The following is a 12,322-nucleotide window of genomic DNA, read 5'->3' on the forward strand; positions in this document are numbered from 1 at the left end:
GTGGGTTGAGGGGCCTCGGTCTCTGTCACGTGTGCTTGGCCATGGCGTCTGTTCATCTTTGACGAAGGCCTGGTAGGCCATTGCTGCCAAGGCTGGACCCACCCGGGGTAAGTAGGGTAGGGATAAGGCGGTGCGATCCAGGAGTACGGCCATGGGCCTGGTGAAGGCCACGATACAGGGGGAGCAGCGGTTGTAACACCAGGAACATAATCAGACCGCGGCTTAGAATTGCGATTATCACGACGACGCGAATTAGAATTATTTGAATTGTAATTCGGATTGTAATTGGGAATGTAATTATTACCTTTGTAATTAGGATTACGAGTCTGGGTTTGTTGCTGCTTAGACCGATCATTCCACCCCAACGAACCAGACGATGGATTGGAATTTGTCGCAACCAGAGCTTCTGATGGTTCATCCCTGACAGTTTGTCGATGCAATTCCAGTTCAAGCATGCTCCTTGCCGTCTCAAAATTAGGCAAGGTTTGATTAATATAGGTGGCGACGGTGTCATATGACGATGGAAGACCGCGAACGAGTTGTAGCACCAATCATTGATCATTCACTGCTGCACCGACGTCCTTCATTTGCCCAGCAAGATCTCGCAAATGCTGACAATACGCCTCAAGCTAAGGCATACTGTATTAAACTCGTGCTCTAAGGCGGCAGCACGTGCCCCTTTATTATTGAGGAAAATATTTTCGACACGTTTCCATGCCTCGTACGCCGTTGATTCGTCTTCAAGCACTCGAGGAAGAAGGTCATCGCTCAGAGTCCCATAAATCCATTGTAGGACATGAGCATCGATCTCACACCAGTCACCATAGTTAGCGGCATCAGGAGCAGGCAGTTTCGTGCCGTCAATATGTTCTAAAACTTTGTAGCCTTTGGCGTGGAGCGTGAACAGGCGAACCCATGACGCATAGGTGACCTTCGTACCATCAAGAACACGGATTTTGTGTTGGATGTTGGAGACAGTGAACACGGGGTGCAAGGGAGGCTTAGGAGATGGAGTAGCGTCGAGTTTATCACCCATCGAGACGGATGTGGAAGACTGGGGGAAAGCAGCCGTGGAGTCTGTCGAAACAGAAAAGAAGAGATGGAGACTAAGGTTGGAATTATCGTAACCTAGCTGATACCATGTTATGATGTAATCCCCTGAAATGGGTGATTGGCTTGTATTCACTATATATAATAGGTACAAGATATGATACGATATTATACAGTTGCTATATTTACGGATACAACAGAATAATCTAAAGATATATTCACACTAATAAATATTATTGTAAAAGTTCGATTTCATTAACGTATTTCAAAAGATAATGTAGACAAAAGGTGTGATTTTGTCGAATAAAACATATAAAAAAATTGCAGAAGAAGTTTCATATTTAAATTCTTACAAGATAAAAAAAAAAGAAATCTTAGAAATTCATACCAACACTTACAAAGACAATAACAATAACACAAATTGTTGTATGGAAAAATGATGGCGATAAGCAGCAAAACCAAGGTTTCTGCACAAAAAAGAAGAAAAGATGATGATAGATCGCTAGGTAATAGACACCATTACCTCCATTCCTCTAACCAAAAACCATAATAATAATAATAATAATAATAATAATAATAATAATAATAATAATAATAATAATAATAATAATAATAATAATAATAATTATTATTATTATTATTATTATTATTATTATTATTATTATTATTATTATTATTATTATTATTACAATAATAATTATAATTATAATTATAATATTAATAATAAAAAACTTAAACAACTTACCGGTCTACATTTTCTGTCAGTGTGGCTCCTTCAATGCATTATTTATCTTATTTGATGGAGAAGTCTCCCTCCGACCTATTTCTACCTTCGACATTGGTAAATATAGATTATCGATTTAACATAAAAATTAACCATGTTCTATGAATTATTAATCTTAACAAATGAGTGAAAGATGTATGCAATAATTGTTACCTAAACAAAGTTATAAAATTTATTCGCCTAATATTGCGATATAAATTATTGATTTGGCGAAATCTCAACAAATCTGTATAAGTATATAGTAGAATCAGAAGCAAATACAGAGCAATAATACCGAATAAGGTAAATTTCATACACAAAATTGTAAGCATTTTTTTTATCCAATACGAAGTGATTGATGATAATCTATTAATTACATCTAAAAGTTATCAAAATATTGAGATGGGATACGTCGTATATCATATAGATAAGCGTGATAAATTAATTATGGTAGATCTAGTCAAAAAAAGAATATCTCCATTTTTTCAATTCATGGACTATACAACCAGTTCTATATGTTGTACAGTGTAGAATCCGAGCTTTATAATAAAGTATCCAAGCTTTATGTTAAAGGATATGATCTTTATTAGAAAGTATTGAACTCATCCATTTACACATTAAAAACATGAACTTTAAATTAGCTTAGAAAGAATACATATAAGCTCGAATTCTTATACCTTGGTTGTACCATGCTTATGGTACAACTGGATGTATAATCCTATTCGTGCCATTTTTTATGTAAATTTTGTGGAAAATATTTTCAATTATGCAGATTTTGTGGAGACTATCCAACTCTTATTTTCACTGACATGATTATTTCCTTTTTTTAATGGTATAGGAATATGAACGATTTAATTTAAGTAATAGTTGTAGGTTAAAATTTAGCTGAAATTGACATGTGGCAGAAGTCATCTGCTTACGACACGTGACAGTTGGTTTCTGCTTTAATATAATATATGATATGATGTGATATTAAAATGGAAACTTTCGTCTTAAGGAAGATTAGTTGAGTTAGTTTAGCACAGTTTGTCTCTCTTGTGACGAATGAAATATGACCATTTTATGATAAAAAAAAATTACCACCCACAAATTTTTATTTACTCCGTATCACATATATTTTATCATAAAATGATGACATTTCCTCCGTCACAATCTTTTACCAGTCTCAAATGAGAATTTATGTATGCACCAAAAAAACAGACGAGAATTTGTTTCATTTGTGACGGGGTAATATCTATCCGTCACAAGCTTGTGACAGGTCAAATAAAACCCATTTGGATAGATAAAGACAAGACATTTGTGATTCTCTAGGGACTCCTACTTTTATTTTATCTACTTATATAAGTGATACTTAACCCGATACAAACTTATGACGGATATACACATCACAAGGTGACTTACTGATTTGTTTTAGCCCAAAGATAGGAGTCCAATTACTACCCGACCCATCAAAACTCAAAAGTGATGAGGAGTTTTAAATCCAGAATTGATTACACTTCAAAAATTAACTAGGAGTATCACTTTGACGCTTAACTAAAGTGAAGCTGTATTTGGTAGCCATGAAAGATAGCAAATTTGTAGACGTGATCAAAAGCGGACTTAGGCCGAACACGGACCGGGTCCAACTACTAAAAATTTGTTTGACGGGCCTTATTTCACGGCCCAAGCCCGCTAAGCGGGCCAATTTCTATTGTCCGTAGCCGCCCGCGGGCCTGACTAAAAGCAAGTACAAAAGTTTATGTTTCTATTAAAACATGAGTTTGTTATCGCTACATCTCGCAAAAAATTAACAATTGTCTTTAAAAGCTTATACTTAATAAAAGATACTAATATTTAAAAGATAAGTTTACTACATACATACATCAAAAAATTATTTTTGCCTTGATCTTTGTGCGGGATTATTGGCGGTTACATACATTCCCGTGTAGATACTTGAAAGGTACTATCTTTATACGACAATGTAGTTAGCATGTCAATTATCGGGGAATCTTTATACGACAAGTGTATTGACAATCTCCCTAATACATAAGGTAAAGTATTCATTTGTGCTACCTGATTGGTTTAGAGTGTAGAAAATGTAAATGAACTGAACAAATCATAATAGCATAGAACAGCGGAGGACTGAGGGTTGGAGGACTTTTGTGAGGTTATTTTTAATAGCGGGCCTAGCGGGCTACCCGTGGGCAATTTTGTTTAGTCCAAGCCCGTCCATTTATTCTAGCGGGCCTATTTTTCTTGTCCGTTAACCGTTTATTTTTTTTATTATTCATGTCGAAGCCCGCTATTTTAGCGGGCCGAACGGGCTGGGCCAAACGAGCTAGCCCGCACTTGATCAGCTCTACAAATTTGTCAACCAACTACCCATTTAAGTTGATTATAAATTTATAATCCCCCGCTTTGCAATGCCCAGCGTCGTGTTTTTGGGTACACACACTAAATAAAGAAACAAACAAAAAAAAGCAGAGAAAATGTTTTTTTTATAAGGTAATAAAACTAGAGTGATTCTCTAAGGTAGGACCAACCTATCTCATCCTTTCGAATGATAGAGGTAAATTGAAGCCACCGGCTTTCAAACCACCTCGAAAGAGATGGACATGAATGTCCAATAGAAGCCATAAAGTCAACAACTTTGTTAGCTTCACGAAAGCAATGTTTAATTATCACTTCATCAAAAAACTGAAGATCTAATTTTACATCCTTGATAATACTAGAAATTTCTCAAGGAATTTGCCAAGTACTATGGATTGAGTTTATAACACATAAATTATCACCTTCTACAATTAACTTCGAGATTCCTACATATTTAGCCGCTAAAATGCCTTTTTTTAAAGCGAGAGCTCCAGTAACAAGAATACTATTAGATCCGCACTTTTTTGGTTCTAGCAAAGCGACTTTACCATTATGATCTCTTATAGCATATCCTAGAGCAGCTTTATTACCATCTATTTTTTATCCGTCAAAATTTAGCTTTAAAAACCCATTTTTAGGTTTCTCCCACCAAATTTCTTCCTTACTAATAGTATCTCTAACTCAGGATTGTTAAGATCCTTTTGTCTAGTCTGATTCCAAATCTTGATGCTATTATGATATAAAAGGATAAGTTTGCTGATATTAAAATGAACATCATTAAAAATAATGTCATTTCTATGGAACCATGCATTCTACTAAATAAATACAATTTTAATGAAATTGGCTTTTTGAATTAAAATTTTAAGATGATTAAGTTTCTCTATAAAGCTCTGACTTGCAATATTATCGTATATTGCCAAAAAATTGTTAACTAATGATATTCATGTCTTGGATGACTGATGCAATCAAGGAACACTTGAAAAAGAAATGTTCTTTATCTTCAATAGGATGATTGCACAAAATACATTGAGGTGGGACAATTATATGATTTCTTAGAAGCCTAATTTTCGTAGAGAGACCATCTACACAAGTTTTCCAAAGAAAAAATTTCAATTTTGGATGAACATTTAGTTTCCAAATCCAGTAAAATTCACATTTGTTAATGTTGGACCAAGATTTGTCCTGCCTGATCAGACAAATGTCAGGCAAAGAGATACCAAGCCTAGCCTGAATGGAATCAACTTAGCACAAAGCCTATTATACTCAGACAGGTGCCAGCCAGGAGGGAAAGACAGGTCATGCCATCTATCCAGGCCAGACCTGAAGGAATAACACACCAGCCGTATATTAGGCACCACTAGAACAAGTCATACAACAGCCAAAGTACAACAAAGAGGTTCCTACTTACATGGAGGACTTATTCAACATAACCTACAGCGAGTAGAGAGCAGTCAACCAAGCAGAGACAAAGGCGGGCAGTTTGGAGAAGTCAAATACCTGCCTCCGGGTAAATAGGGCACGGGACCTATTACTTAGAAACATTCCAATCTACGTGGGGAAGACCGTTGGAGACTAAATGAAGCTACTATAAATAACAAGGAGCAGAAAGGAAAAAGAGGATGATCTACTCACGCATTTACTTTCATTTTATTGTAAATACTCTAAGTAATTATACTAAGTATTCATACCTCATACTAGCCTGACATACAAATTCCTTGTCAGGATACATTAAAAGATAGTAACAACCCTCCTGGCTTGGTGCCCGTGGTTTTTTCCCTTATTCCAGGGTTTTTCACGTACAAATCTCTGTCTTTCACTTTATTATTCATTCTTTACTTATTTATCGTACTAGTGAGGCATTGTTATTAGATTACCCTGTAAAATAAACCCCTGGCAAGACTTTACTTCCGTGTGAAATCTTGCTAAAACAATTGGCGCCCACCGTGGGGCATGTAGCTTAAAAATAATCAAAACCCAATCCCAAACAACACAGAAACTCTTCCAAAAATGACTGGAGACAGTATAGAACAACAACTGGCTGCCGCCAAACAACAACTACTGGAGATAGAACATTTGAAGCAAAAAGTGGCCCAGGCTGAAGCTGAAGACCTGAAGTCCAGAAACTGAAAGAATCAGAGTCGAACCTGAAGCAAAAGCTAGGAGATAAAGCTTCAAGCTCAAAATTGAAGATTCAGCCTGGAACACCATTTTCTTCAATCATCAGGAATATTGACTTCTCCAACTTTGGTACTCTAACTCCATTAAAAACAAAAGCAGGAGATCTCGATTCAGACTCAGAAGAAACCCCAAACGAAGAGGCTATCCCAGATCAAACCAATGTAGCCATAATGATGGCCATGGTCAAGGAGATCCAGAAACTCCATGAGAAATTTGAGAAGATCCCTGGAATACCTACAAGCATTGAGGAAGCCAACCCTGAAAGCTATGCCGACTCTCCCTTCGTGGATGAGATAGCCAAGATAGATCTGCCAAAGAAGATTGTGGTACCATCAATGAAAACCTATGATGGAACTGCAGATCCTCAAAACCATGTAGCCTACTACAAACAGAGAATGTTGGCAACCTCTATACCCAGTTAGCTACGACAAGTGTGTATGTACAAAGGCTTTGGAACAACCCTGACCGAGCCTGCCCTTCAATGGTATATAAACCTGCCAAATGGAAGCATCAACTCCTTTGCAGATCTGATAAACTCGTTCAACCACCAGTTTGCCAGTAGCAGTGAGCTCGAGAAGAGATATAGTGACCTGTACAGAATCAAGCAAAAGCCTGGCAAGATAATCAGAGCATTCCTGACCAGATTCAACATAGATAAAGTCGCAATCCCCTGATGTGACGTTGGAACAGCCGTGGAAGCTTTCAGGCAGGGGCTACCACTAGATAGCGATTTCTAAGACAAGCTGACCATGAAACCTTGCCTAACTTTTGAAGACGTTCAGACAAAGGCACTTGGCTACATCGGGCTGGAAGAAGATAAAAGCTTCAAGGCTGAAACCACTGACAGTGTTTCGGGATATGAAAGATCTAACAGGAAAAGTTCTAATCATAGGGGAAGTAGCTCCAGGCCATCTCCCTACACCAGGCCTGACAGATCAGAACTCAACTATGCTCATGAGCAACAAGGTAACTCCTATACTTATCCACCTATTCAAGAATATAACTTCTCCGTTGATACTGCAAGACTCATCAAGAGGCTTGACAACATATGAGACATTGTCAAGTGGCCCAAAAAGATGGACAACTTCAACTCTAGGAAAGACACAACAAGATGGTGTGAGTTTCATATGGATATAGGACACACCAGAGAAGAATGCCTGGGTCTACGTAGACAAGTTTCTTACCTGCTAAAGAAAGGCTACTTAAAGGATCTAATGTCATCGAAGAACAAGGAAGAGAGCGTATCAAGGAAGGATCAGGAAAGACCACAACGTGATCTGCCCCCAGCACCACCAATCTATGAAGTCGAATTCATCAATGGAGGATCTGAGATTTGTCACCTGACTAGCTCAGCTGCAAAGAAAATAGCCAGGGAGTCCAAAATGAAATCTCCTTTTAAACCTAGAAATTTACCTCAAATTACTTTTGATGATACTGATATACAGGGAATCCCAGACATCCATCATGATCGACTGGTCATTACTATGCCAATGAGCACTGCACGTGTCCTCAGAATCCTAGTAGATGGTGGCAGCTCAGTCAACTTAATCATGGTTGATGTCCTGAAAGCCATGAAGATCAATGAGGACCAGATCATAAAGAACTAAAATGTCTTGGTAGGATTCAGCGGTGAGACCAAGAACACTCTAGAAGAAATCTACCTGCAAACCTATGTTGAAGGAATCTCATCATATAAAAGATTTGGAGTCCTAGACTGCCTCTCATCCTACAACGCAATCTTAGGCAAGCCTTCGATCCATAATGTCAGAGCCATTCCTTCAACCTACCACTAGTGCGTCAAAATACCAACATAATGGGGATTAGCAACCATCAAAGGTGAACAAAAATCTGCCTAGGAATGTTATACTGAATCATTGAAACCTTCCAAGGTAGGTAAGTCACTCTTCTAGCAATTACAGCACCCTGTCAGGAACACTTATGTGGCAGAAAATCATATGGAAACAGATCAAGTAGTACTAGACCTTGAGTACCCTGACAGGTATGTATTGGTGGGATATAATGTCCCTGATAACGTTAAGACCAAAACTAGTAAGCTTTCTTAAAAATAAGTCTACATGTTTTGCCTGGTCACACTTTGATATGAGATGCATAGATGCTAATATTATTACCCATAAACTCAATATTGACACTTCTTTTAAGCCTGTACAGCAGAAAAGGAGAAAATTTGTCCCTGAACGCAATACAATCATTAACGAAGAGGTGGACAAACTCCTAGACATGGGAATGATCAGGGAAGTATTGTACCCTGAATGGCTGGTCAATGTGGTCGTGGTGCAAAAGAAGAATGGCAAGTGGAGAGTTTGTGCAAACTACACAGATCTCAACAAAGCCTGTCCAAAAGACCCATTCCCACTCCTTCACATTGATGAAATGGTAGATGCTACAGCTGGGCACGAGCTACTGACGTTCATGGATGCCTCAAGTTGATTCAACCAAATCAAAATGCATCCAGGTGATTAGGAAATACTGCATTCATCACGGAAAGGGGCATATATTGCTACACAGCAATGCCCTTTGGCCTGAAAAATGCATGGGCAACCTACCAATGCCTGGTTAATATGATGTTCAAAGACCAAATTGGCGACATAATTGAGGTCTACATAGTGGACATGGTGGTCAAATAAAAAAAGGCTGAAGATCATGTGAAGGACCTGGAAGTAGCCTTCAAAATCCTGGAAGAATTCAATATGAAGCTCAATCCCTTCAAATGGCACTTTGGAGTGTCATCAGGAAAATTATTAGGGTACATGGTGACAAAAAGAGGGAGTGAAGCCAGCCTAGAACAAATAAAAGCCATCCTGGAGTTGGAATCTCCTAGGTCAGTCAAAGATATCTAGTGATTGATAGGAAGAGTTGCAGCCCTGAACAGATTCATATCTAGATCATCTGAAGATGCATATCATTATATGACCTTCTCAGAAGAACAAGTCGTTCAAATGGATGCCTGAACATGAAACAGCCTTCCAAGAGTTAAAGACTTACCTGGCCACTCCTCCACTACTGGCCGAACCTAACAAAGGAGAACCCCTAACGGTCTACCTATCAGTCACTAGGACGGTAGTAAGTGGAGTCCTGACCAAGGAGATTGAAGGGCAACAACATCTCGTCTACTATGTAAGTAAAAGTCTCCTGGATGCAGTAACAAGGTATGGATTATTTGAAAAATATGTACTTGCATTAATTGTATCCTGCACAAAACTCAGACCTTACTTTGAGACTCACCCAATAATTGTCGGGACCAATCTGCCTATCAAATATGTCCTCAGAAAACCTGAACTTTCAGGCAGAATAGCAAAGTGGTCAGTACAACTCAGTACTTATGACATAACCTTTGAACCTAGGACAGCAATTAAATCCCAGGCTTTAGCAGACTTTGTGGCTGATTTCAGTCCCAACCTAGAACCAGACCTCATAAAAGAGGTCAATCAACTAGACACCAAAAGATCAGGCCATGAATGAACCTTACACGTAGATGGAGCAACCAATATTAGAGGACCTGGCCTAGGACTAGTACTAAAATCACCACAAGGGGATTTAATAGCTCAGGCTGTCAGTTGTGAATTTAAAGTAAGAAACAATGAAGCTGAATATGAAGCCCTGATAGCTGGACTCAAGGTATGTATAGATCTTGGCGTGCAAAATCTCAAGGTAAAAACTGACTTACTTTTAATTTCCAATCAAGTCAAAGGAACCTGCGCTGCAAAGGAATCAAAAATGATTCTTTATTTAGACTATGTCAAAAACCTTTGCAAAAAGTTTAGTTCATTTGAAATTGATCAGATACCAAGAGACTTAAACACCCAGGCTGATGCCCTAGCCAGCCTGGGATCCAATTTCAGCCCTGCTATATTTGACAGGATACCCATTGTTCACCTGCTCGAACCAACCATTACAAAGCTGACCAAACTTGTCATGTCCTTGAGGACACAAATTTCCAGACCAAGCCATATTATGATTGGTTCTTGTAGGGGATCTTACCCAAAGATAGGCATGAAGTAAGGGCCCTTAGAATTAAAGCTTCCACCTACACCATCATAAATAACACATTGTTTAAAAAGTCTAAGGCTGGACCCTACCTGTGATGCCTGGAGCCACATGAGGCCAAACAAGTTATTGAAGATATACATGACGAATACTGTGGAAACCACAAAGGAGGCAGAAGGACAGGCTATTTCTGGCCAACCTTAAGGGCTGACTACCTAGCTTATAGCTCGAAGTGTGAAGCCTGTCAGCTTCACACCCTGTTCATTCATCAACCATCCGAGCTACTACATTCCATTTCAGCCCCTGGCCCTTCATGAAGTGGGGAATGGACATTATAGGCAAGCTACCCCAAGCCCAAGGACAAAAAGCCTACATGCTAGCCATGACTGACTACTTTTCAAAATGGATAGAGGCAGACTTATACAGACAAGTCAAGGAGAAGGATATCATATCATTCATCAAGAGAAACATCATATGTAGATATGGCATCCGCTCAGAAATAGTTTGTGACAACGACACTCAATTTGTGGGAAAAAGAACAATGGCCTTCTATGTACAATGGAATATTAACCTGGTGACCACCACACCAGGCTATCAAAATGCCAATGGCCAGGCTGAATCTAGCAACAAAGTGGTAATCATCTGCCTGAAGAAAAAACTAAAGAAAAGAAAAGGCAGATGGGCTGAAGCTCCCTTTAGTCCTCTAGGCTGACAAAACTACACCTAAAACATGCACAGGCCAGACACCTTACTCCCTGGTCTATGGCTATGAAGTAGTGATCCCAGCAGAAATCCATGTACCAACTACCAGGTGCAGCCTGAATACCGTGGAGGAGAACCAACCCTTGATGTAAGACAGCCTGACCCTGGCTGAAGAGCTAAAAGATGCCGCCAAGATCAGAATAGCCTCCTACCAACAAACGGTAGCCAGAAGCTATAATAAAAATGTGAACATCAGAGTATTCAAGAAAGGGGATCTAGTCCTACGAAAAGTCTTTCCAAATACAAAAGACAAGAATGCTGGCAAACTTGCTCCTGCATGGGAAGGACCTTACCTTATTGACTTAATAGTAGGGAAAGGAGCCTACAGGCTCCAGACCCGAGAAGGAGAAATGATTTCCAGATCCTGGAATATCTCCCACTTAAAACTCTTTCATGTATAACCCATTTATTTTATGCCTTAACCAGGTAATACTATCAACCCTATCTCCTACCTGGCATGATTCTATGTATAACTCTTCTGAATAAAATGATCCATGTTCTTTCTATGTGCTTTCCTGCTAGTTGTAATTGCCTGTCATAGTTACAATTTTTACCATATGTCTCAAATTACAATCCTGAAAACTTATTTTACGCTTTTTTTTCAACTATCTAGATCGTTATACTTGCATGCTTAAACAAATATTCAGGATTGAGGGCCACTCCACCCAACCTGAACAGCATCCAATAAATGCTTTACAAACCTTGGCATTTTTGCCACATCTAAAAAAAACTTAAAAACTGAGCTCAGTATGAAAGACAAGTATGATGGTGAGATAAATCCAGACTACTTGTCTTAAACCCTCCTGACAGAAAACTATCCCTCTTACCTAAAAAAGCCCTCCAGAGAGGCTAAGAGCCACAAGTCTCTGAACGGATTGAGGGCCATAAGCCCTCCTGACAGGCATTATCTTAACAAATACTTCAAATTGCATTACATCAACATGTATTATCTAACCAGACCAAGCACACAATGGGAACAAAAAAGCAACTTCAATTGCACTAATAAAAAAGCAAGGACAAAGTTTTTCCAGGGAACATCCTACCCTGATGGGACAAATACCAGCTAGAACAAAATTCAAAGTTTGTCCAGGGAACATCCCCCTGGATAGGCCAAACAAAAAAAAGTCATCCTAAATAAAACTATCAACCTGCCTTAGAGGCAGTAGCAGAACTTAGGCCTTCATCAGCAGCCTCTTCCTCTTCATCATCCTCATC

At 38.8% G+C, this 12,322-nt stretch overlaps 1 protein-coding gene across 1 annotated transcript; it reads right to left on the bottom strand.

Annotated features, from left to right (window-relative positions):
* Positions 1 to 583: 583 nt before the first annotated feature.
* Positions 584 to 1,036, bottom strand: LOC141632331 (uncharacterized). The gene has a single exon (XM_074444886.1). The coding sequence runs from the start codon at positions 1,034 to 1,036 to the stop codon at positions 584 to 586; it is 453 nt and encodes a 150-aa protein (XP_074300987.1).
* Positions 1,037 to 12,322: the final 11,286 nt, after the last annotated feature.

Source organism: Silene latifolia, chromosome Y (assembly GCF_048544455.1).
Source record: "Silene latifolia isolate original U9 population chromosome Y, ASM4854445v1, whole genome shotgun sequence".
In the NCBI taxonomy this organism is placed as follows: Eukaryota; Viridiplantae; Streptophyta; class Magnoliopsida; order Caryophyllales; family Caryophyllaceae; genus Silene; species Silene latifolia.